Here is a 27244-nt window from a genome sequence, read left to right as displayed (position 1 = left end):
TGTCTTCAGCTAGGGGGCTGCATGGCGGCAGGGGGGCTAGCAGAGTGGGCTGGCCCTTGCTGGAGAGATTCTCCTCTCAGGGGCAATCTGGCGATGAGTGGTGTTTGGGAGTGTGTTCGAGGGGAACTTGAAAACTTCGCTGCGTTTATCCAGCACATTTTAGCGAACGGACGCTACACCGGAGGAGCGGCCAACCCAACCAAAACGGTGCTCGACGGAGCGGGAACGTTGCGGGGTTCTTAACAGTTTCGATTTCCGGCCAACATGGATGATTTAGGTAAATATAGTGCTACATTTCAACAACATGCGAGCGCTTTAGCACCTTCGTGTACGCGAATACGCGGTTTAGCACGCTTGTTTGTGTGAGGAAAATGCGAATATGTCCAAGTTTGTGTGAACGCAGCATGTGTAATCCATAGAGAAAGGCCTTGTGTGGTCTTTAATTACCTTCAGGGACATTATGAAAAGTCTATTAAATGTCCGTGTTTATGAGTTGACGTGGAAATTCGAACCTGGCTTGAGTGGCCACTTCAAGGTCCTCTAACTTTTAATGCTTACAGCCATTAATTAGATTTTGACATTTGATTAGAAATAAGCTATTCGTACAAATGGGTTGGGTAGGAGTGGCATTTAAAGGCTACGAAAACCACCAGGCATTTTAAAGTCAATAATTAACTATACTGTCAGCGGTGGTGCGTTTATGTTCAAGCCCAGCTGGAGTTGAATGCTGGACTTAAAATACGGCCCTGCACATTTCCTTTTTAGTCAGCTACTTGCACCACATGTTAACAGTCATTTCTATTTAGGATCAGCCACCAACTTGTGTGATCTTTCTAAAGTGTAAATATTTTAAGTTAAATACTCCCTTGTGTATGGGGAAAAAAAGGTGCTGTAATTAAAAAGGAGAGGGAAACCTCAGATTCAGAAGTAGGCTAATTAAGCTATCACAGTATGTTGGGACTTTTTTTTTTCCTACACTGACTTTGTGTTCTGAGCTGTGAAGTTAAGTTTTAGAAGTAATTTTTTTGCGTTTGCATTCAGAAAATCTGCCTGCATCTGTGAGGTGGAGACAGGCAGACCTATCAAGTCGAATAATCTGGACACTCTTGTCCAAGAGCAGAAAACTTTGACTATCCAGACATGGCCACACCTTTAGTTGCTAACGTGGCGTGAGTGACACTTTACAAAGAATTAGTCATTCTATATCCAGTCAATATTTATGGATAGCTCCTCGGTTTACACAGCTCTCCTTGAAGTGGCTGCATAAAAAAAGAATGTCATGCAACCCAGTAAAATGTCTATGTCACGTGGTTGTAGATAAAATCATGGTTTTGGCTGCGATCTCAAAACGTCTAGTTTCACATGAGGCGCTATGTATCAGGCTTGTGTTTTGTCTACGGTCTGTTTATAATTATTCAAATAGCTTTTTGGGAGGTGAAAATGTTTATCGGCCACCCACAAGAGAACTCCGTCATGTATTTTTAGCAGAGAAGAAGAGTCCCTCTTCTCAAGTAATGAGGCAGCAGCAACCTGAAACCTTTCATTGGCCTGCAGACACCTCACTTTGCCCTCTTTCGCTTTGGTATCTGATCCCACCAGGCAGCTTTGCTTTCTCCTTATCCACAAGCTGCACAGGATCGTGAAATGTGTTGTGTGACCCAGCCGTGGGAGCAAGGGGTGGGTGGGATCAGGCCACATGAAAGGATTGTGTCACAGCCAGAATTCATGCTTCTTCTTGCTCAACCCACTCTCTCCACATGCAAGCATCCAGGTGGCCAAACACGCAGAGCGCTGCTTAAAAGCGGGCTGAGTTTGCAGCAAAGCAGATCAATGCAGATTGTACATTTTGGTCATCCACTTTTTCTCACACTGGAAACATCAAGCGGAGCGATGATTTGAATTGCTTTGTTGTTGACACAGATGTGTTTAATGTTCTCGTGATGCCGTGACATTTCTCATGGCAAACTTGAATTGACCTCACCTCCTCACTCCCCGAAGTTGAACCCAGGCCATGCACGAGCAAGACATGGCTCTCAAACAGCCTCCTTTCTCTAAGTTTGATGAGCACTACCTTTCAACTCTGTTACTTCTCATTGTGATTTGCCACACTGTCATTTTAGTGGCAGTGTTTTGAAGTTAAGCAACTCCCCAGAGCATTGTCATCTCAGCCGCCACAGCGTTGGAAATGTCACTCACAGAGTGGATGTGGGCGACGTACTTCTTAAATGAGAACTGATGTAGCCTAGATACGCTTAAGTCTAAATTTAGATTGGCAAATGATGTGGTTACTTGAGATTTACTTTACTCACTTTTTGAAACAGAGTTCTCATTACCTACAGTATGTATATATACATATATATATATATATATATATATATATATATATAGATATAGATATATATATATATATATATAGATAGATAGATAAAAAAAAAAGTTACACATTAAGAAGACAGGCATACCAGTGTTTCCATATGTTTGACTGGTAGCAAATTGCACAATATTCGTGAGTGACACAAAAATTTCATTTTGAGACTTTCCCAGTCTACCAACAAAACTATACATTAAAGTTCTTAGTACAGCTTGCAAAGTGTTCACTTGCGCAGAGACAAACATCTCAGTTGCACTAGTCCATCGTGGCCTTCTTAAAAGCACTCGCAGAGCATCATTATAGGCCACTTGAAGCCTTTACATACTTGCTTTTTTTTAATTATAACTATGCCAATGGAGAGCTGCATACAAAGGTGTACAATATGATTTAAACAGGAACAACTTTACATCATCAGAACATGAACCAAACTTGCGCAGTAGTGTATTAGCCTTTTAATCTCTCTGAAGACAAAACTTTTGGGTTAATTTGCATTTTCTGCCATGACAGCTGTAAAGCAGTCAGCACATTTGTAGTTTTTTGTAGAAGTTGCTTAGTGCCAGTAAAAATGATACATACCCCCTCAGGTCATGGCAACGGTACCATCCAACTAGTTTTAAGTTGATGTTTCATCAGAAGAGTTATGAAAGTATTTTATTAAGGTTGAAAAGTTCCTTAGTGTTGCGTCAAACAGGAAGTAAAAAAAAATCTTTACAATAATATTATATGTTCTATGTGGCTCTACTAGAATCCTGATTAATGTTGCATTTGTGGAGTTACAATTTTGCCACTTGCTGTCGACTGAAAATGACATCACAGTTGTTTAGGGCTCAGGTAACCAATCACAACTCGGGTTGCCAATGTCACATGACCAAACTCAGGAAATTGTTGAGCCATGATCGATTGTTACCTGACCCCTGAGCAACTGTGATTGTGTCAAAATTTCTGACAATAATACAAGTCTGCCATCAATAACTTTACTTTCTGATAGAACCTTGAGCAACGTTGGCCTTCTAGGGACAAGCTCACACTGGATGAATGTAATGTGTGAGTTTTTGCAGGAATCCCTCCTTCATTCCTGCAGGGTTTTGTCCATCTGTTTAACTTTGAAGTAAACTTGCTGAAGGGCTTTGAACCATATGTTGGTTAGCACACACACGCACACGCACACGCATACGCATACGCTCGTCAGATCCTAGTTTGTTTGTGTGAACAGGCGCTTGACAAGCAATCTTACTGAGCAGTGACAGCTCCACAACCAGTCACGTCGTCTCACGTGGGTCTCATTCCCTCCTGTGTTGATGTAAAGTCAACTCTACCGAAAAAAAAAAAAAAAAGAATCAGGCTGATGTAGACAAGGCGACATTTGTTTGCTGCATTGTGGTGTACATGGCAGTTAAGTAAGCTCCTGTTTGTTGGAGCCGCTCCTTTACTTGCCAAGTGCACGATTTGTGACAGGAAGTTCCCTGTGTTCTATGGTTGGTGACAGTCAAGTGCATTGTGTGCCGCTAACCAACACTGCAGGTCACAAACTCTGTGAGTCACTCACTGCCTTTTTCTGCGGACTTCCTCAGTGAGATGTCTGAGCCGAAAGGAGCAAATCCTAATATCCTGAAATATCTTTAGTTGTGTGCTCTGCTTTCTCATGTGCCTCCAGGAAACCAGATTTGGAAGCTAATGTTAAATGGCAAGAAAATATAAAAGCAGCTAGAGGGTCTGCAACATTTGACATCTAACAGAGTGTGGTAGCTATACATGTATTTTATGTAACCTGTCATCATTTCTAACACTCTATGGCCTATTAGATTTTTTTTCATAATCACAACAATATTCCCCATAGCAAATATTGTAATGGCAATTTAACTGTTTCAGGGTCAAACTCTCAATCGTCATAAAATCTTTATGAACTATCTTCTTCACACTTAACACTTGTTCATTACAAGTTAACTGCTTTATAATAAGACTTAAAGTAAAAAAAAGAAATCCTTTACAATAATTGTTTACAGTAATTTCTGGACTATAAGGCGCACCTGACTAAGCCGCGCTAGCTAAATTTGGGGAATACTCGTGTTTGTTACACATATAAGCCGCAGGTGTTTTAATAGCCGCGTTTCCACTGCAGGAACTTTGGGGTAAATTTAAGGGACCAGCCCCGTATGTGCGCGTCTCCACTGCAGGAGTCTTCCCAACTGGGCCACATTTACAGGAACTTACAGGGACGAGCAGAGGTCCTACTTGAGGGTAGGTACTTCGCCGGCTCGATAAACTCCCGAGCGGGCTTTCGTGCTGATTGGCTAAAAATTATTTAGTATAAAAAAATTATCTTACCTTCATGCGCGACGATGATGCATTCTCGGCTTAAGTCTCTTTCACCAAAACAATTCTCTTAATAACCATTCGCCTATTTTCGTTCCACTCTACTGTTAGTTAGCCTTTTCAAATTCTTCATCGAGACGCCGTCTCCTCCCACTCAAATCATCCATCCACGCCAAGTACATAAAAAAAAAAAAGCTGAAAAAAACATCAACCGCCACAAGTTTTTCTCTTTCCTCGTTGTTTTTCTGATTTTTGCGGCGTCGTGCTTGGGTGACGTCACAGAAACCGTTGCAAGGCGATTACGTGTCGATCGAAACTCGTGACTTGTGAGTCAGCCTTTTCAAATTCTTCATCTAAACGCCGTCTCCTCTTACTCAAACCATCCACGACAGGTACATAAAATAAAAAGCTGAGAAAAACAGCAACCACCTAAAGTTTTTCTCTTTCCTCGTTGAGATTTTCGTAGCACGGTGCTTGGGTGACATCACGGGAGAAACCATCGCACGGCGTTAACGTGTCGATTGAAACTCGTGATGTCGCGAAATGGGTACTACTCTGCAGTGGAGACACAGCCACAAGCGGGCCGGCTGAGAGGACGGTTCCTGTGAAAGTCCCTACCCCCCTCCGCATACTTGAACGTCCTGCGATGGAAACGCAGCTAATGTTACCGCACTGGGTTTCGGCTACTTTCTTTTCCATAATGAGGGCACAAATTGTCTCGCATTCGTTCTGTCTTTCCTACTGCAATTGGACTCACTTGGTTTGTTTTGCTCTGCCTGGCGCTCTTGCGCTTCCTTTGATCTGATGGATAAGACGCACCTTTGTATTAGCCGCAGGGTCGAATGCAAGTGAAAAAAGTAGCGGCTTATAGTGGCTTATAGTCCAGAAATGACTGTTAACACGGCATTCCGGTTAATATTGCGTTTATGGAATTAGTTAAGCAGCAAAATCCACCCATTATCAATCTCTCGAGGCGGCCATTTTCTCACTTGCTGTCAACTAAAAATGACAACACCGTGCCAAAGGATTTAGCTTTGCAAATGTCACATGACCAAACCCAGAAAACAGGTGAGCTGTGATTGGTCGTTACCTGATTCTGTAGGCACTGTGATTTCATTTTCACAGTGTGTTCTTTTTCAAGTTCTACGGCCGTCTTAATATTTCTCCTCTTTGATATCGCATTTCCAATTTTGGTTTATCAGTCTTCAACTGTCAAGCTCCCATTGGGTAAAGGTAGATTCAGTGACTCCTCATGGTTCTAAAGCTTTTTCACCGATTTGTCTTGATCTCTTGGAAAATTTATGGTCATTGTGGTGTGCGGGGTGAGATAACACAGTGCTCTTATATCAAGAAATGTTGTCAGTAAGTTGGCACAGGTTTAATAAATGTACAGCAATAAAGGCCTTTGATTCATGGGCAAAGATAAGGGTTGCCTCAGCCAAGTGGGGCAGAGCAAAGACGAGATGTATTTTTTTCACAGCTGTTTATAACATTTGAGTGTATTCTTTTCCTAATTGTGTTCACTATTTATTAGCCATACAGGCAGGAGCTGCAAATGTGTCATACAATATTGACCGAGATGTTGCATACTGGTGAAGGTTTGCACCCTCCTGGGGTCCAATCTACCTACAGTTGATTGAATTCTGTTGTCAGAATCTGGCAGTTGATGAGGATAGTTTAGGAAGTTTGATGTATGGTTTAATAACAGTCCCGCTGATGCAGACTGTGGATTACTAATCTCCGCACACGCACGCGCACACACACACAGGCAGATATACAGTAGGCTCACATACATCTGATTGTTTTCCAGTAGAGTGATTTGGTTCTGCTTTGTAGCTGTCCTCTCACTTCACTTCCTTGTGTCCTTGTCCTCCTAGAGGGGACAGAGAGCAACTTGTTTTTGTGCCTCTGACCTACTTTACTGGAGGAAATACACAACCGGACCAAACTGATGGCTGTCGGGGAAAAAATATCAGGCCTGTTGTTTAGTGTACACCTGCTCCCAGAAGGGTTGTTGCAAGAATGCTAAACCATTTTTCAGACCTATTTTTCATTTTTTATTTATTACCATGTCCAAGTATGGAAATACATTTCACACAATTATAGTTCAAGTTTCTTGTCAAAAACTAAAATGTTCACAAAACGAAGCATTTTTATGGACCAAATATACCCATAGAATAAATAATTAGTACAAATTTAGGGATGTTCAATACCACGTTTTTTCCCCAGACTGACACCACGTATGAGTACTCAGCATTGAGTAGTCACCGATACCAATACCAAGTACCGATACTGTGATACCACTAGCACTTTTAGTACATAATTCCCGCCCCACCCAAATAACTTAAATTTATATGCCAACAAAGCATTTTCCTTGAAAATTGCCAATAATTTCATGCAATTTTTGTTCTTTTAATTTCCAATTTCTAATCCCTGATCGTAGAAATAAGGCCACTAGGCCAGGTATCGGTACTGGCCCATCCCTATAAAAAATTACATGCATGTATGTATCAATGTTTCTGTCATCTAGTACAAATATTTCCAATACAAATGTGTCTCTTCTATTTTTTCTTGTAACTGTTCTACTCCTATTTCCGTAAAAAAAACACCCATGGGATTTAATGGGTGTGTGTTTAGTGTCAATAGATTTTAAAATGCCATTCTTATTAAAAGCCCAACCTATATAATTTATCTGCCTTCAGTGCGATGATGTTGTTTATTGGCAGGAGCACATCAATGATTTAAACCTCCTGTTTACTTAGCATCGCGAGAAGGGCCAGCGAACCCATTGTGCGGTGCGCCAGACAGACGATGTGAGTTTTGAAGGATATTAGAGTGTCAGAAGCAGAGTTATTGAATCTCGGGAGTGCCTATTAGCCTCTTAAGGGCGGGGCCTTCAACACACGCAAGACGTTTGGTTTGGACCTTGTGGCACTGACTTATTTGAGTTTTGTTTTATGTCAACAAACTTCACTGCCATGCTCTGCCAATTTCTTACCCCGGCAAATCAACATTGATTTATTGTTTGTGAATATCAATAAAAAAGAAACAAAGCGATTTCAAGCAGACCTTAGCACCAGCCCAAGTGAGTCTATTATCTACTTAACAGGATGTTTTGTGTCCTACAGGTTAATGCCAAATGGGGAAGGTATTTTTAGCTCCTGGGTTTCATATGCAAGCTCCAAAACTGATGTACATTGTGTTGTTGTCTTATTGTTGCACCTGTAGTGCTGTCCTCAGTGAGGCTCTCTTGGGGATGGGGGGGGGGGGGGGGGTCATCAAGTGCAAGTGTTGAGGTCCAACAACTGGCGGTGCTATTCATTGTGTGTTATCATGCAACGCACAGAGAGGCCGTCTTACTCACAACACGACATGAAAGGCTGTCATATCACATTAGACACTCCCTCGCTTTGGTTCGACACACTTCTCGCGCTGCCTCTTGAAGCTATCTTGTTCAGTTGTTCACCACTCATGTGGACAACGAGCTGCGGCATGTCAGGAATTTATATCAGCCGCATCAATAATATGAGAAAGAACCAAAGGAATTGCAGGAAGGAATGAGTTGTTGGACGAATGCGAGCACAAATGGAGAGATTGGATATTCATGTAGTTTTATTTTTAATGTCATGACATTTGGAAAGTTAAGATGAAGCCATTGTTTTTCTTGTTTGCCTTGAGCAAGAAAATCAGCAGCCCTACTTTAGTTTTGCCTTGAAACAGGTTTAATATTCATGTTTCTGTTGGTCCCCTAACTACTATCAGCTACAATCGTTTGACTTGATCATATCAGTCAAGTGCATTGATTTGTGTGTGCTAACATTAGCTGAGATGTGTGTCAAGAAGACACCCTATGTCCTACTTGTGTTGATGTCCTTGTCAGATTAGTGCTCTGAACTTAATATGTGCAATTACCTTCATATCGTCGCTGTCCTGTGAAAAACACTTACGTCCATTTTTTGGACATAACGATCTTATGACTTTTTGGGATGAATCCGAACGCACACATCCCCAAAACGTAACAAATAAAATAAAAATGGACGTGTTTTTTCACAGGACAGCGACGATATTGAGCTGCTCTTACTGTAGTATCGCACAGCATTGTTCACAATGTACTCCTTATATGGTTGTCTTTCCATACCCTTCTTTCGTGCAGATTCCCCCCTCCCTCATTTTAAATCCTTTCATCCGCTCTCCTGCCGCCCAGATCTCGTCAGCCCCTTTTTATCTTCCTCTCACTTCCTCTTTCGCTTTCCTGTAATGAACCCCCTGCATGAAGCAATGTCCGTGTAATTAAAATGCATAGCATTCATCTGAGCGGAAGGGAGTCTCCTCAGTCTGCGTCAAGCCACATTTTCGCCTTGAAAGATGTGCATGCAAACACTTTGCGGTTTCACTTGCTGTTTCATTGCCATGCTTCATTGTCAAGCCTTTTGTGCCCTGCCGTGTCACTTCCTCTGTCTGTTGATTGGAACTGCTCAGATCATTAGACTGATATCAATTGTAAACTGGATTAACTGTACATTTAGAGTGGCTCAATGGCTTTGTTTGTCTAATATGAGTCCTTCTTTGGTTTCTGTACCAACATTAAAGTACAACTTATAATATTAACCACTCAAATGTCCAAACAGCCCACTAAGTCGTTAACTGTCCTTCATGTACAACATGAGAGCCCTTGTTGAGCCTTTGTTTAGTACAAGTGTTCTAGAAAATAGGAAGTCAAAAAGGCAAATAAAATAGAAACCAAATGTGCAGATGCAGTTCATCCTTTGATGATCGCTGAACGGAGCCCAGTTTCATGTGGCTTGAGTTGGATTCTATATCATGAAATGATATGTAAACTCTTCAAATAAGTCTAGTAGTCCAAGTCTACTCTACTCTACCATGTGTCCACGTTAGGGTTGTATTCACCTTGCTCCCAAATACCTTGATTGAAGAAAAACAAATCATATTGGGATACAGTTATTGTAAATGAGTATTTTGTTATTTTAGTGGGCTCTTGTGATTTTTCTCACTTTACTGGAGGTTCATTTTTGGCCACAGAAGAATGCATGTGTTTGTGGTATGTCCTCTTGGCAGAAGAAGCTGACACACCTCTGTATTTGTGTAGTTTGCGGATGAGCCAGAGCACGCCAGGCACACTGTTCAGTGAACGGATACACTTAAAAATATCCTCATCACTACTTCCTGACTACTCTTTTGTTGTTTACAACATTATTCATGCCACTTGGTAAATAAGCTGCACATTTCATCCACCACCAACATTGTCATTTACAACAATTAAAAGTGTGTGTAGCCTGAGGGTTAATGTTTCAGCACTCGGTTATTTGGGAGCTAAAAATGGTTTTTAATGATGGTTAAAGCCAGTTCAGATGCACAGCTAATTTGATTAGCATCCCCAGTGTAAACCATCTGGACTAACATCTGTTGACTGAGATCTTCAGCAGCTGCTGCACGGCTTTGTTCTGAGAACAGCAGGAGTTCGGCCAAACGACACAATGATTTTAATGGAATTTTCAAGTAAAAATAATCTTTATGTTGTCTTTTTAGGATTTGTTGCAATTTTGAGTCCTCTGTAACAGTAACCTTTATTTAGAACACTATATTTGTTGATACGTTGCTTTAAATGGAATAAAATGTAATTTAAACATGAAAATCAAATCTCAACTCTATTAGGCAAGATACCTTGATTGTTAGGGATTGTTGTCTTAATAATAATAATAATAATAATAATAATAATAATTAATATTATTAATATATTAAGTGACAAAATAACCCTTGCATAATGCAAATGAACACACAGCCAGAGACTCTTTTCTTCTGTGCTTGGACAGCTCTTGGTGTCAATTGCAGGTGAATTTCCAGGGAAATCCAACATGACTCTAAAGATTTAAAAGTAGAAGGCAACTCACTTCATACTGCTGCTTGCTTTATTCGCCATAGGGCCTATTGTTGTTTGGTTAAACACAGATCTCGTCCATACAACATGAACCTCATGCAAATCGTCCCCCACTGGCCAGTAGGTGAATCGATTCAGATGATTTGCTGAATCAATATGGAATTGTAGGGAGACATTGCTGAAAGGACATTGAATTGTGTAGGGGAAGTATTACATTGCATTTATGAATTGATATTATCACCCACCCTTTCTTAAACAGGAAAACCACACATGCGTATCTTGTCTAAAACTAGTAATCTGAACATGTTGACTTCCCCTTGTACTGAGGCATGGTGACTACAGATCTACTGACATTATGTGAGAGATGATAGTAATTTCAAAATCTATTTTAATGCTTCTCACAAAGGGTTGGCTTCAGAAATGTACACAATTTTGCATAATCCACAACAAAACACCAAGCAGTGTGACTGTCCACAGTGGGATCTCTGCTGTGCAACCTAGTCTGCTGGCATGTGAGCCATGCTATACATGCTAATGCTAACTCAGTCCTAGTGGATCAGCTATGGCTCTGGTCCTGCCTCTGCTGTGTCCCCTTGCTGTCTGGGAACTTTTACTGAGGATACAGCGCTATTCTTAGCGTCGGTTTCCAGGTCGTCAGATGTTCCTAATGTTACAGTTTTGATCTTGCTGTTTTATTTAAAGTCCAAATTTGATGCTAAGGAGCCTGCAAGGATCCCAGAGAAGGCCAGACAGCAATTGTTCAGAGTTCTAGACAGTGACGACCAAAGAGAGACTGTTAACGTTTGAGTTGGGGGGTGTCATTGCTTATAAAAGAACGGCTCCTTCTTTGCCAGAGATCATGAATAGGCTAGATGTGGACCCAGGCATATTTCTAAAAGGACACATCATGCACACTACTGTAAATTAATTTGAGACGCTAGTGTTAGCCTTTACCTTTTGTAAGTGCTGTTGGCTTTTTTCCAGCGCTATGTGAATTGGTTATGATTGTTTACTTGCTTTTAATTATGCATAATTAATTAGTATTTCATGTACATTACTGGATATTGTGTTTACCTGTCTTTGTTTTACTGTGAAAACTAAAAGTGTATTTATTAATTTTTTTTAAATCAGAAGCTGTCTTAATTAAACCATTAAAACATATTTGATGCTTTACGATTGTACAGCTTACTGGGAGGTTTAGTAGTAACCACACCATACAGCCCAATGACATGAAATAAAACTCTTCTTATGTGACCTGACTCAGCTAAACAAATGGTTCTTTATTTAATTTCCCTCATCGTCTCTACCGTGTGTAACGTACCAAAGTTGGAAGACTCCTGTCAGACGTCTTTTGCGTGCTTGACTTGCTCACTTGAGGCAAGTAGCTAAGTTGTTACTGGCATGCCACTGCTCTGAGATAAACCCAAGATGCCCCTGCCATCAAATTGAATCCCCATTTGTGGCTGTTTTGTACACAAATCCCCTCAAATGTTTCATTAACTCATCTGTTGTAGTTTTATACTTAAATACAAGATTTCATTTATTAATTTTTTAATATTGGACTTTTTTTTAGGATTTATGAAGCAATGGAGTAGTGAGGGTGGTATGCTATAATAAGCCCAGGTATAGTACAGTAAGGCTGTTCGTGTATCTACTGATGATTTAGTTGCTTTTTTTGTGCATTGTTATTGCTTCCATGTTTTAACTGCAGCATAATGTAATGGAGACTCTCCATGCATATGAAGAGTTTCCACGCAGATGAGGGTCAATGAATAACTAAAGTGTGATGTGAATGTTTCCAATTTTGCAACTTAGTATCATCTTCCGTATATGTGCATACCTGTTGTGGTTGAGTGTACGAAAATTTTAATGGACTGTGTTTTGTTTAGTATAAGCTTGACGATAGATACATGGGCAGGCTGAATAATCCACATTCTGTAGTATTTTGTTGTATTTGCTAAACTCAAGTATGCAATATAAAATCTTTATTCTGCTCTTCCTTAGACGCTTTGCTGGCAGACCTTGAGTCCACAACATCCCACATTTCAAAACGTCCACTTTTCCTATCTGATGAGACGTCCTACGCTCTTCCTGTTGGAGGTCAAACCCAACCAGAAATCTGCTTTTCACCGCAAGGCCCACCTATTCCCTGTGAGAAAACTCTCAACGGAGTACAGGAAACAGATGTAAATGCACTTGTAAGTATCAATAATGATCAAGATGAACTTAGGTTGGTCACTGTAAAAGTGTATCTTCATTTAAATGGACTCTAACTCACATGTGACTTCCTTACATCAGTCAAGAGATAACAACAGTCCATCACAACCCTTTGGTGAAGAGGACCATGTATACAGGTGAAACAATTTATTGAGGACAAAACATAACCACAAAAATAGTTGGTAAATTTGAATTTAGAATACATTGTTTTGTTTATAATGACATTCTGACCATTGTTATGATCATACGAAAATATCTCCCTTCAAATGCTTCAGTAATGCCACCTAATACTGTATGCCTAGTACAAGTTTTGAATAGATGTTGAATGTCTCTGCTTTATGTGCAGTTTTCCTAATAAGCAGAAGAGCAGTGAATCACCTGCCATTAATCAGTCCTTTGGTAACAACCTGTCAGAGCTGGACCGCCTGCTGCTGGAACTCAACTCTGTCCAGCAAAGCACCCCTGCCTTCCCTACTGAAGGTTTGCCCATCACATGTTTCAATTCTATCAAATCAACTTTTCATAATGACCGTGATTTACAATTTGCTAAAAGCAAAAATACCGTTTTGTGTCAATAGAGGAGGCGGCCCCACCGCTGCCAGCCAGCATTGTGGTCCAAAGTATTGAGGAGAATGGAGTCTTTGTTCCACCCCAGGTTCCTCCACCTGTGTTTGAAAATCCTACGTGCAGTGCTGCGGTTCGAGGAGTAGAAGACGTCCGACCAAGCGTGGAGAGCCTTCTTGATGAGCTGGAGAGCTCAGTGCCCTCGCATATGTATGTGATATTCATCTGTCAGAAGACAGAACATTGGTCTGACAAGTCAGCTATTGAATTTGTACCATTCTTCCTTTAGTCCTGCTCCCTTGTTGGTGTGTGACGGGCAGAGTGATGGACAAGAGGAAACGCAATCACAGCAACAAGCAAGAATGTCTGCGTCCTCTGCCACACGAGAGCTAGATGAGCTGATGGCCTCCTTGTCGGACTTCAAAGTTCAAAGCAATGTGAGCTTTTTTTTGAATTTGTTAATTTGAAAACTGGTTTGTATGTTTAACTCTAGAGCAGTGGTTCTTAACTCATTTGCTCCCAAAAAACTTATAAATACGTTCTATTTTTAATGTTGTAATTGTCCCAAAGATTTATTTATACATTTTTTAAAATGTTTTTTGTGCTAGAGCATACAGCTTTGATGCAGCCTCTCAACTGCAGATAACGGTTAAAACAATAGTAGTTATTACAAAAACAGCCAGCAGGTGGCAGCAGAGTATACGAGATCAACCAGGGCATGTTGAAAACAAGCTGATTTTACCCACAGTTCAAAACAGATTTGTGAATAATGATGAAACTTAGCTATATTCTAATGCTAATTGCTGCAAAATGGAAACAGAATACAAATGTACTTTTTTTTTTCCTGATGGAAGAAGAGAGTAATCTTTCTTTTAGTAGGGTTTTATAGCAATAGAACACATTATTCTGTAAGCCTTGCAAAATCAGTCAAAATCCAGTAAAACAGAAGAAGGGGGTTGCTTCAGTCTGCGAGTGAATAAGTTAACCTGGGTTCGATCGAACCCCAGGGGTTCAGTGAGTCAGTCTCAGGGGTGTGGCAGGGGTCAAGATACATACTCGACTCAAATGATTTATGATGCTAGGCCATCATTGGCTGCAGGTGATTGTGCTACATTGCAGGGAATTTGGTGTCCTCAGGAGTCGACTTCTGACCGTTGTGATGGTACATCGTGTGATTTTTTTTATTTTTATTGTAACCCCTTCATACTAACTCTGTCGAGCAAAAAAATAAGGTAGTCAGATGAATATGTTAAATTTGAATTCACATGTATAATGGAACGTAAGGTGTTCCACAGCGTTTAATTCTGGGGGCCTCCACTGTTTTTATTGTTTCTGCTGCCCCTGGGTTCCATCTTAGTGGTTAAGAACCACCGCTCCAGATACATTTCTAAATCTAATCGCGATGAGTTAAAAAAAGGAAAGTGTAAGCCCGGTCTTGGCATTTTGTGAGTCTGTGAAACATTACCTTCCATTCCCTTCATCTCAACGTATTTTTCTTGGTCTGTTTCTCTTTTCTCTATCACTGTCCATGTCTTTGTTTTTACGTATGTATGTGTTACTGGTAGTCTGACTCTCAACTGTCAATGAACCAGGAAGTGGTAGACCCCTCATATCCTTTAGCCTCACCAATGATAACCCTTGACACTCCGTCCTCAATTACCCATATTGACTCATCTGTGGATATTGATCCATCATCTAGCTACACCACATCATCTTGTACCAATCTTCCTCTGGAACTTCACATAGATGAAGACGGTTGTTCAACCCCTACCTTCACCGGTAGTTCGACTGTCACCATTACAACATCCAAAAAAGAAGCTGGTGGCATTGTCACCTCAGAGATCGCTCGTTTTGAGAGCTTCAGTGTTTCTAGTACCTCAAAGCAACCTATTGAAACTGAAGTTGGTAGCTCATCTAGTTCATCAGTCACCGAAGTCGCTACTAATAAAGCCTCAAGTTCACTGGGAAAAAATTCAAGTAGTTTCACTTCGGACCCTGCTGTTCGGAATCCCTGTTTAGTTGATGTTTCCAACCAAAGTCCACTAAGTTTGTCCAAACAGTCTGTGAGTCTGAGCCCAACTCCTAAAGATTACAGTCCAGCACCTGTACATCATGGCCAACATATACTTGAAAAGAATGAATGTCCAGTAACACCAAAAACTCCAGAAACATTGCCAATGTCTACTGGCCCAGTAACCGTTCCAAAAATATCAGGTCAGGTTTCAAGTAGTGTTCCCAAGAGTCCAGTGTTAATTCCAAGACTCTCAAGTCCAGCTCCAAAGCTCGCAAGTCCTGAGACGGTCCTCAACGTCTCTCGCTCAGGAACTGATTTCAAAAGTTGTACTCCAGAATTGGCCCCTCAGATTGCACACCTAGTAACGCGTGCAAAGATTTCAAGTCAAGCAACAATCCGAAAAAGTGAAAGTACAGCTCCAAAGAGTCCTGCTTTAGTCATCAAAAAGACCTACATGGTTGCAGATGCTAGTAGTAGTCCCAGAGATTCACCAGTTTCACTTTCTGCAGTGCCCTCTAGCCCGTCTTCCCCTCCTACCAAAAAACTACGAAGTGAAATAATGGACTTAACCTGGCCGTGCCGGGAGCCTGTATTGGATAACGCCTTAGAAAAACTCTTAGCACCTGACTCCATTCATCCGGATGCAAACCAGCCACCCGCTTATTATGCGCCTGAGGATGAGTACAGACCATGGGATGAAGATGATGGCATGTACCCAGATGTGAGCCGAGAGGGGACCCTGACGCCGATGACGGAAGCCAGTTGGATTGATGAGTGTTTCACCCCCTCCACCTGCCCAGGGACACCAGATGCAACGCTGGATCTACCCACACAACAACCATCTGCCATTGAGCGTTTGTCTGCTTCTGGCCAAGTAGGAGATGCATCAAATCCGCTCCAAAAATAAGCTGGCATGAAGGAAATGTAACTAGGAAATATTGGGAGAGAGGTTCCTACAATTCAGCACAAGCTGTAAAAAAGTAGACTTTCAGTGTGGTGTGATGCATGGAGTGTCACTGCATAAGAATTGCAAAAGGCTCTTAAAGGGGGATAGGTTTGTAAAGGTTTTTTGTGGCTGATGTCGAAAGAATTACTAATAGGGTGACTGCATGCTCCTACTTGCCTGAGTCAACAATTTTGTTCGGCATAGGACCTCGCCTGTTATGTTTACGCAACCAGCAATGATGTAAACGTCAAGATGAAAACTTTTGTCAGACTTTTTTTCTGTGCAAATATATAGTACAGGGATTTGTAAGTGCCAATACTTGGCCTTATTTCAAGGTATCTGTACTTGCCACGGTAGAGAGAGGCCAAAATGTTTTTTTTGTTTTTTTTAGGGCAGATACAAATGCAGATTATTGGTAGTCAAGGATGCTGATAACCAATATTTGGATCTGACATTCACATTCACTTAAATAAGGTAAAATATCAGTTTCAAAAAATAATAAAAAAACAAATTTAAACTCCAACTCTTAACTTTCTTTTTAAGCATAATTGAACATCTTAAAAAAAAAAAAAAATCTTAGTCAATAGACAACCTCCCAAGATCATTAGCATATCTTAAAAGCTAAATAAAAACTTAAACAAATTGTTTCCTATTGTTTTAACAGTAAGTAAGTTTAGCAAAATTTCCAAATATCTGAAATAAATAAAATAATAAAATAATGAAAAGGTACTGTGCGATGTTTTTCAATTGCAATTGCTGTTTGTAAATTCAAAACTGACGCTCGAGAAAGCTGAGAACAGCAGCCAACCAGAAACATGCGTGAAACCAAGCCACCAATCAAGAGCTGGTATTCACACATCTAAATTTACATATGCCATCGATAGTAGCTTGCATCCGTGGCTTGGCTGGAAGGAAAACGTTGAGTCTCCGCACAGAAACGTCCCGGACAGGCCAAAACAAATCTTTCGGATTATACTTTTTAACATTTTAAATTTTTACTCATCTTAGTTTTAATTTCAAACATAAACAGAAGGTGCAGAGAGTTGCGAGGCTCATTGATCTATTATCGGCAATATGATTCTTCAAAAAGCCCTACGCTGATATTCGTCAAATTGCTGAGTAACGGCACCGATAATCGTCCATGATTGGTCTATCCCTAAGCAACGGTGGCTGATCACCGTTTGTGGTCATTTTATAATCAGAAACTACTACTAGAAGAAAAGAAAATTGCCATTTAATTTCATGCATTTTTTAGGAAAATGCTACATTGGGATAAATTGTTCTTCAAAATTATCATATGTCATAGTTTTTTTTCCTTTTGGGAAATTTTATGTATCAAAAGTACTACTTTTATCAATATTGGTGACTAGAAAGTTGAGTATTCGTACTGTTATTGGTCTGAAAAAAGTGGTATCAAACATCCCTAATACACAGTATATTTTTCCCTTGATCCTCTGACTGGCTTTTGCTCGTGCACACTGCTTTGCAAGCATTGTGATGGATCTATATTGTCTTGAGTCTCCGGTATGCCATGCCTCACTTACCAATAGAAAATGGCTTTGTTTTGCAGTGACAAACGAGAATGACTTTTTTTTTTCCATCACAAGAAATTCAATTGGGGATAAATGTGTGCGGTGCAAATACAGAGCATTGTTTGGAGTGCTATTGATTGATCTTCCTGTGCTTGAAAAGCCACCATGGAATTTTGCACAACCTCCACTATAATCTACCCTTCAGCTCAAGTCGGTTATCCGTCGCACAAAAGAGACCGCCAACGTGCATCCCATGTACAAGGACGGAGTAGTGCGCCGTAAAATGGGACCCGTTATTGTGAATAAGAGTCATTCCCAAGATCGGCTTATTGAGGAGCTGCAGGGGAAACTGGGAATCGGCCGTGCGGAACGCCGGCGTAAACGACAGCCCGACGACTGGCTGACGGAAGGCGTCATCGTGATGTCAAACCCGCAGCGAATACGTGAAGAAAGAGCCCTGCCGCCAATGGATAAGGTAGACGTTAGAGACACATTCAGTTGAAATCTAAAATTGAGATTGACTTTTGGTGAGTAATCTTGGACATAAGTTGCTTTGTAACTTATCCTTTCTTCTTCTTCCCTGTTCTTGTGCTTTACTCGCTCTTCTTTGCCATTTCCTTTCTCACTCCCTCTCCAGATCATCATCCCTCCTGAGTCTCCTGTCCCCCAGAGAAAAGTCCTCTCCCCTCAGAAGTCCCCTCCAGCTCCCAAAAAGATCCCCCCAGTAAAACAGACACCGCCGCCACTGCCGCTCCCTCCACCCCTTCCGACGCCTCCCCCCCCTCGGGAACCTACGCCGCCGCCGCCCCCCAAGGAGCCTACTCCTCCCCCAAGGGAGCCCACGCCTCCCCCTGTCCAGCCTCCTCCGTCACCAAGCCCCCCACCCAAGCCCGTCACTCCACCTCCGCCCCCCAAGGTCTTTATGTCAGTGTGCTGTCAGACCGAGTATGACGCCCTCTTCCCACCTATGCAGGCATGGCTCACCTCTCTTCACCTCTTTTCTTATTTCTCACCCTAAAATCCTTCCATTTGGTGACCTTTAAATCTACTGGAGCCAACTCTACAGTCATTTGCTTAACCATTCAAACTTCAGTTTATACTTGCTGTATTTATGGCAGCCACAGGGTTGTGTGATCCTTAGGTCTGTTTTTGGCAGCAAGCTGGAAACTGATAACCTCTTTGCGCGTCGCCTGAAACCCAGCCAGTGCAGGTTATGAGTGGCGCTGACACCCAGGCTACAGATAGCGAGACCCTTTTTCTAATTCTGATGTATGATAGAGCCCCGAGTTGTGTGTTCTGAGTTGAGTTTAAGAGCTTAGAGGCAAGTTGAGGGTCACACCTCCTGGCTGTGTGCAGGAATGGTTGGCTTGCACTGCTACTGAAACTTCATCTGCCATATGGCTGCACATTTACCGCTACACTTATAGCTTGTCACACTGGACACTCGTTAATTGGCGCCATAGCTCAAAGACCAGTCAGCTATACCAGTGCATCATCACCACAAATAGGGGTCATTTTTTGAAACATGTTTTAGCTTCAATAATCTCTGTCAAAAGACCGACCCATATATTATATATAGGATGTTCAATAACACTTTTTTAAGACAGTATGAGTACTCAACTCTTGAGTAGGTACCACCGGTACTGATACCACTACTTTTTATATGTAAAATTTCCCAAAAGACAATGACAGATTATTTTAAAAGATCTATATATCCCAATATAGCATTTATCATTAAAATTGCATGCAATTAATGGCTCTTTTCTATTTTTGTCGTTTCTAGTTTCTGATCGTAAAACAACCACAAGAAGGGTGGCTGATACTGATTTTGTCTGCTGTCGTGAGTACCGATACCTTAAATAAGGCAGGGTATTGGCCCGATACCGATAACTGCTATCGGTACTGACTCATTTCTACATTATACAGTGGGGCAAAAAGTACAGTATTTGGCCAGTTTCCCATAGACTTTCTATTGGATTTTGGCCAAATACATTTATACCCCACAGTGTCTTTGATTATTGTGAAATTAGAAATCCGAAAGCTAGTAGCCCTGTAATGCATTTTAAAAGGATAGCTAATTTGGTTTGGTTAGGTTCAAACTATGGTTGGATGAGTGATGTTACACCGGATAGATTGATATTGGCCTTATTTTAAGTTATCGGGTACTTGTGGATATCAGCCACCAATACTAAAGGCAAAACAAATCTGATATTGAGTAGTTGGCGCTATACTGCAGCAATTTGACACATCATCATCCGCGTAAGAAAGAAATGTTTGTTCAACATTTTTTTTCATTGTGTTAAATGAAGTTTGATATATCAGCTCAATGGCTTAGTGGTGTCCGGCCTGAGACTGGGAGGTTGCGGGTTCAATCCCCGGCCAGGTCATACCAAAGACTATAAAACCCTATTTACCTCCCTGCGTGACACTCAGCATTAAGGGACGGAATTGGGGGGTTAGATCACCAAATGATTCTCGAGCGCGGCCCCCTGCTGCTGCTCACCGCTCCCTCAGGGGAGGGGTCAAATGCGGAGAACGAATTTTGCCCCACTTAAAAGGGTGTGACAATCTGTGGTACTTTAACTTTAAAATTACTACAGGTATTGATGTTCTGTAAGTACTCAAAGTGAGTAAAAATAGTGGTATCGAACATACCTTGTCCAAACAAAACTGTGGCATGATTGCGTCACAGTTCTTTTTGTCAGGTGTTAATGCTATCATCCAAACCCGTGTGCAGCCAACATGCGAATCTAGGTCACATGAAGAACCAATGTTTGCTTAAATGTGACCATTCCATCAACCAAAGACACGGAAATCATGAAATCATAACAGAAAAAGATTGACACATACATCTGAATCCTTTTTAATTCTGCATTATTGTTTTGATAGTTTGAGTTCCATCACACTTCTAAAAGGGTGTCCAATCAGGTTGTGACTCTGAACATCCTTTTTTACTAGGCAACTTTTGGTCTGATGCTAAAAATGCAGGGGTGAACACAGTACACTAGTATATGCCAACAACAACAACAAAAAGGAAAACGGTGCGAACATTTTTTATTTTTTGTCCCAAACTTCATCGCTGACCTGAGCAGCCAAGAAAGCCTGAAAAAAGATATGGTCCATTTCTTGCCTTTTTAACCCCTCGTACTAAATCTGTAAAACCTGTTAGATCCAGTCGCAGGGAAAGACGTCCCCCACTGGACCAGCCAAACCCGCCAATAAACTGGACAACATGCTGGGGAGCCTGCAATCCGACTTGAACAGACTGGGAGTCCAGACTGTGGCTAAAGGCGTCTGTGGGGCCTGCAAAAAGCCCATAGTTGGACAGGTGATTCCTTTTCACCTGACACTTTACAAACATGGACAACATTTTATTAGGTCACCAGCATAACATACTTGAGGATACAAAATGAGGATTATTAGAAATTCTCCCTTGCAGCTCATTCACATTTAATCCCATGTGCGGTTAATCCCTCAGGTGGTGACTGCCATGGGAAGAACGTGGCACCCTGAGCACTTTGTGTGCACCCACTGCCAGGACGAGATCGGCTCCAGGAACTTCTTTGAGCGCGAGGGACAACCTTACTGCGAGAAAGACTATCACAGTCTCTTCTCGCCAAGATGCCACTACTGTAATGGGCCCATACTGGATGTGAGTAATGCATACATGTACACACTCATGCCATAACCTACTGCACTCATGGATGGGTGGATATCCTTTACTTATTTATTCATAGGCTAATGGAACATGGCCATTATTGGATGAGTGACTTCTTGTGTGGGATAGACAGACATGACACACTCGTATCTTTATTTCCGTGCACGCACAGTCCCAGCGTCTCTGGAAGGGGAAGTAGGCAAGCGGACTTTAACCAGGGAATGTCCAACGTTAGTCACTCCCAACATTTTCCAATGCGCTGCTTTCAGGGCTTGTTTGACACATCCACACTTGGCTTCTCTCAAGAGCAGCCGGCATGAATAGTAAAAAAGAAGAAAAAAAACAGCTCTAATACAGAAGCACTATCAAAATATTTTGATTAATATTTTTACCTATGAGAGAACCAAAATATTACAAACAGTTCAAGTGGCCAGCTGCATAGTAGAAGTGCAAATGGTACATAGTGCTATCATAATTAACGTCTTAATAGAGCTGTCAAAATTAATTGAATAATCGCCAAGCAATCGATTATCAAATTAATCGACAACTGTTTTAATAATCGTTTGGAGACGTTTATATCATATCAACAGTAATTGTTCACTGATTTCTGTGGCCCTTCGTGAATGAAGACTGATTATCTTCTGTGTTTAATCAAAATAAGACATTTGCAAACATCTGTTAATGAGCAGACCGGTAACGTAGTGCAACATCAATCCCCCTTTTTATTCAAACACTATACGAATACAAAGTACGGAATAAACACCAATCACTGGTTAATAAACAGTAGTTGGGGGGGGTTATGCTTTTGTAATACACTTCAATGCAAAATTAAAATGAATCGGACTAGTCGATTGAATAATCAATAGATTAATCAATTCTAAAAATATTCGATAGTGACAGCACTACATCTTAAATTAATACCTCTCAGACCAAACTGAATTACAGAATTTTTGATGCGTAATCTGACAGCTGTTTTTAACTCATTTTGGGTTAAGAATTCAAAGATGTCAGCTTTTCTCTATCACATCAAGTTTTTGAGCTATGGGTTCGCCATTTTCTTTTTTAATCTGAAATGCATGTGTTTGCTAATAAAACACAAAGATGGTATAGTTACAAGCTTTGAAAACTACATCAACATCTTAAAACACCATAGAACGTATTACTGATATGCCCATGGTCACAAGGCTAAGAGAAAAGCCAGAATGATCTTCTTAATTGCTACTATGCTAGCTTTGTGTTTGTAGTTTTTGACAGTTCTGACCAATTGGGAGCTGTACACGGCTCTCAATTGTGACTGCATAAACAAGTTGCCCGGCAGCTGTAGACGAGCCCAATTGTAATCAGCTCTTCTTTCTACCGTTTTACTACAGCTAATCAGTGGAATTTTGCTGGCTGTGGAGACAAAACTTAACGTGATAGAAAAAAAATTACTCCAATTTTGGAATCTGCATGCCAATTTTAGATTCAATCAGTCTGAACAGAATTGTTTCCCCAACTTGTTCCCCAGTGTTATTTTTGTAAGGGCAGAATTTGTGTTATAGTTCTTGCATTGCAATTTCTTAGAGGTGTGTGTGTGCGTGCGTAAACACAAATGTAATTTGCATAATCTGACATTAGATAGATTTCCATTGATTTGCTACAATTACTTCATGTAGAGTACTGTAGTTGGTCTTTTGTGACCTTGCCCCCCCTAGTGGTGAGTTTATAAGATACACATTATTTATACTGTACGTGTAGACACCACACTTTACAATGAGTACTGTTTTATTTTAAACATATGACACATTTCCATAAAATGAGCGGTGTCTTATTGGTTTCAAATATTAGTAGCAGACACCTTGGACAAACTGACCGTGATTGTTGCCAATCTGACAGAAAGTGGTGACTGCCTTGGACAAGACTTGGCATCCCGAGCATTTCTTCTGCGCCCAGTGCGGAGCCTTCTTTGGGCCAGAAGGTATGAGAGCACTCTATGAATACCTCACAGGGGCAGATTCAGGTTGGAGTTATTAAAAAAACATGCAGGAGTGTCAGCATGAATAATTTCTTCCCTGCAGGCTTTCATGAGAAGGATGGAAAGGCGTACTGCAGGAAGGACTACTTTGACATTTTCGCACCCAAGTGTGGAGGTTGCGCCCGGGCCATCCTGGACAACTACATCTCCGCACTCAACTCACTCTGGCACCCCGAATGCTTCGTCTGCAGGGTGAGAGCTTCGACTCGTACCGTCTGCTTGACGTAGAAATAAAATGTCCTGTTTGTTTTTTGTTAAAAAAATAATAATTGTAAGCTGCCCTGTTTGATTATTCGCTGTCATTGGCAGGAGTGCTTCACACCGTTCATAAACGGCAGCTTCTTCGACCACGATGGTCAGCCGTACTGCGAGGCGCACTACCACGAGCGGCGCGGCTCGCTCTGCTCGGGCTGCCAAAAGGCCATCACGGGCCGCTGCATCACAGCCATGGGCAAGAAATTTCACCCGGAACATTTTGTGTGCGCTTTCTGCCTCAAGCAGCTCAACAAGGGCACCTTTAAGGAGCAGAACGACAAGCCCTACTGCCACGGTTGCTTTATTAAACTCTTCAGTTAAACTCGTGCGCCTTCTCCTTGCTCGTCTAAACGCGCACAGTTGGTGTTTTTGTACCACGTGCACGAGTCGGAGAAACCATCACAGATTCGTGTTTGCGACTTGTGACATTGCCTGCCCGAACTCTCAGGCTTTTGCTAAAGGTATTTTATCAGCCAGCCCAAAGAGATTTTTTTAGTATGAATCATTAACAAAATAACACAAATCTCCCAATGTGTTTGTGTAAGTTTAAAGTTAGTCAGCCGCTTGACTGAATGCATTGCGGAGAGCAGTTATGGCATTTGTGCAGCGAATCGGCGTGAATATTCTATGAGCAAACCTCCAAGCAGTTCTTTGTCTTTGCTCTCTCCAAACACAGATCTCTTGATCAGACTTGTCACAATTGTCACACGCTCAATTTTACAAGCTAGTGTGACTTTTATTTTTATACTCTCCAGTTAAAGTGCATATATATTGAAAAAAAAATTGGATGCTTGCTGGCTTCAGGTGCTTTGGTACCTTTTTACTAGACTGATCTGATCGGCTGGATCGGGATCGGACGATATTTTGAGCAGATCAATGACGTCATTGATCAAAATAAGACATTATATGTTATATTCAATGTTTATCAGTGATTTTTACAGAAGAGGATTAAGGCCGGTGGCAGGATTTTCACTTTATTCTCAGACTTCTGACTTTGAAGTGAGAATTCTGTCTTTAAAGTCAGAATGGGCTCTTTGCACAAATCCACTACTTCCTGAACTCGGTACCACTCCTTCATTTCCTGTCTTTCATGATTGGACAAATTGATTAATCCAGATGTGTCTGACCTCAATAACCACAACGACAATGGCCAGACACACCTGGATTAATCAGTTTGTCCAATCATTAAAGACAGGAAATGAAGTAGTGGTATTGAGTACAGGAAGTAGTGGATTTGTGCAAAGGGCCAATTCTGACTTTGTGACATGGAGCTATGAATTGTGAGGGGAAGTCAGAATTCCGAGATTTTTTCTCTTCACTGGCCCTAATCCTTTTCCGTAGATTTTTGAAGACGTTTTTGGGTTTAATTTTTTTTCCCCCTATGCATTTCAATTACCATAAATTATCCGTGTTTTTGCTATTTGTAGACCGGGCCAGTCCATATCCCCCGCAAATGGCGGCGGTTGACTGTGGAGTAAATATAAAAGTTGTTTAAAAAACTACATTGATCCATCGTCTGATCGAATTAGTGGTCAATTATTAATTAATTAATAATTAATTGTCAATTATTCTCTCAAACTCACTGATTGGCCCAAAAAATTCTTCCCTCACTCAAAGTGTAATCAACGTTAGTTGGCAACCTACAGGTGACTCTTACACATTAGTAGTTTTATACCACAGGGAGTAGCCTTGTTTTTTTCTTTCTATTCTGCCATTTACTTAGAAATAGGCACGCTTAGTGATGTTTGACTTTAAGTGCATTAAAAAAAAAAGTTGGAAAAAAAGATTTTTAATTTTTTCATGCACAATTTCTAAAATTGCAACAAATTCTTAACAGCACAAATAATGCATCTGTTCAGTTTTTCGTACTTTTACAGTTGTGAAATGATCACGGTATTGAATACAAAAAAGTGGTTTATGCTAGTGCATGCTACTGTTGTTAACATGCTGTAGTTTTATAAGCCCTAGCAGCCAGCTGACATCACAATCGGAATCGACAGTACATTTCTATGCTGTCGATCGAGCGTTTGACAGAACTGTGTTTTGTCGCCGTTTTGATGAGAATATATATTTGTAATGCGCATTTCTGTGGAGAGAGCTGGCTCTACTGGCATGCAGGCTGATGGTAGTCCAGCCTGTTTTCTGCCATGCACACACAAACACACTTTTACCAGCTTGCAGGTCGAAGAAAACCCAGTGCTATTTTTTTTCTTTCTTTCTTTCTTTCTTTCTTTCAAAACTCAAATCTGTGATGTTGCTACAAGTGCCAAATGGTAGCAGATTGTTGTGGACTACATGTATTTAGTCACGCCTTGACTTTTTTCCACACGCTTAATTTTCATCATCGGGTTTGCCATGTGTTGAATATACATTAATAGTTGTAAGGTGGAGGATGCAACGTGCCAAATGTGTCAATGCAATAAGGTCGAATACACTGTGTGGTCTTGCCTGTGATTTGAGCCTTTCTGGTGTGAATTCAGGGAGACTTTTGTCTGCTGTGCTGAATCTACTTTCAAAATGTGCACATGTTCACTGCAGTAGAAGAGCAGAGGAGGAAAAGAGGGGAAATTTCGCCCCTTGGTGAGCGGACAGTGACTGTACACATCCTGCTGATTTAAACATTCACAGCTTTTCACATATCTCACCTTCAGTTAGACTGTTAGCCTGCAAATGTTAGCAGAAAGAGATTTTTATTCTCCATGTAGTCTTCTTACAGTTACCTCTTAGTTTCTGCCTGTTAAGGAAGATGAGCTTTTAAAGGGAAAGTCAACCCCAAACTTTTCTAAACATGTTTTTCTGATAAATATTGCGTTTGTGTTATTGGAATATGAGTCAAGCAGCAAAATCCATCCACTTTGATCTGTCTCAGGCCGGTCGAATGAAAATGACATCTTAGTTGCTCAGGTAGCGACCAATCACGGTTCACCTATTTTCTGAAGCTGAACCCTGATTGGTTGTTACCTGAACAACTATGATGTCATTTTCATTAAATGACAGCAAGTGACAAAATGGCCGCCCTAAGAGATGGATAAAAACGGATAGATTTTGCTGCTCAACTCGTATTCCACAAACGCAATATGAATCCGAATGCCGTGTTTAGATTAGTGGGGGCACATACAACATATTATTGTAAAGAATTTTTGGGGTTGACTTGCAATTTCAAGCGAGATTAAGCAAAATATGTAAGAAAACATTTTGTGATCTTGGGGAATTCTATTTTCAAAGGAATTTTGGCTTGCTTGGGTGCTATGTAAGCTTATGTGGGGCCTGATTACAAATTGATTGATCTAACCAATGCAAATAAAATAAGCTCTTTATTTCTGGCATTGCTTTGTGACTTCTGTTAATATTCCTGCTTGTCAACACAAAGTTTCAGTCTGATAAAGATTTTGATTATTTTTCACAAACTGGCATTATACAAACAGCCATTTGTTTGCCTGTTAGTTAAAAAAAGAAGAGAGCGA

The 27244-nt window shown here is 41.0% G+C and overlaps 1 protein-coding gene across 2 annotated transcripts; it reads left to right on the top strand.

Moving 5' to 3' along the window:
- The first annotated feature begins 11 nt into the window (after window positions 1-11).
- LOC147166773 (paxillin-like) lies at window positions 12-27106 on the top strand. 2 transcript variants are annotated; one of them, XM_086087022.1, is made up of 14 exons: window positions 12-277; window positions 12585-12778; window positions 12879-12934; window positions 13144-13277; window positions 13376-13571; window positions 13651-13798; window positions 14927-16249; window positions 18059-18328; window positions 18491-18826; window positions 21023-21181; window positions 21332-21505; window positions 23387-23468; window positions 23569-23717; window positions 23835-27106. In XM_086087022.1, exons 1-14 carry the CDS (start codon window positions 265-267, stop codon window positions 24099-24101), a joined length of 3501 nt encoding a protein of 1166 aa, XP_085943148.1. In that variant the 5' UTR covers window positions 12-264; the 3' UTR covers window positions 24102-27106. The 2 variants fall into 2 exon arrangements, with proteins under 2 accessions (XP_085943148.1, XP_085943147.1); XM_086087021.1 differs by lacking the exons at window positions 14927-16249; window positions 18059-18328; window positions 18491-18826 and having other exon boundaries at window positions 13-277.
- Window positions 27107-27244: the final 138 nt, after the last annotated feature.

This window comes from Leptonotus elevatus, chromosome 10 (genome assembly GCF_054856555.1).
Source record: "Leptonotus elevatus isolate MCC_2025b chromosome 10, RoL_Lele_1.0, whole genome shotgun sequence".
Lineage (NCBI taxonomy): Eukaryota > Metazoa > Chordata > Actinopteri > Syngnathiformes > Syngnathidae > Leptonotus > Leptonotus elevatus.
The sequence above is the reverse complement of the archived record's forward strand: the minus strand, read 5'-3'. Positions and strand labels throughout refer to the sequence as shown.

Coding starts and splice junctions, on each gene's coding strand:
- LOC147166773 (XM_086087022.1), top strand. Junction 21,182..21,331: donor AAAAGCCCATAGTTGGACAG/GTGATTCCTTTT, acceptor TTAATCCCTCAG/GTGGTGACTGCCATGGGAAG. Junction 21,506..23,386: donor GTAATGGGCCCATACTGGAT/GTGAGTAATGCA, acceptor CCAATCTGACAG/AAAGTGGTGACTGCCTTGGA.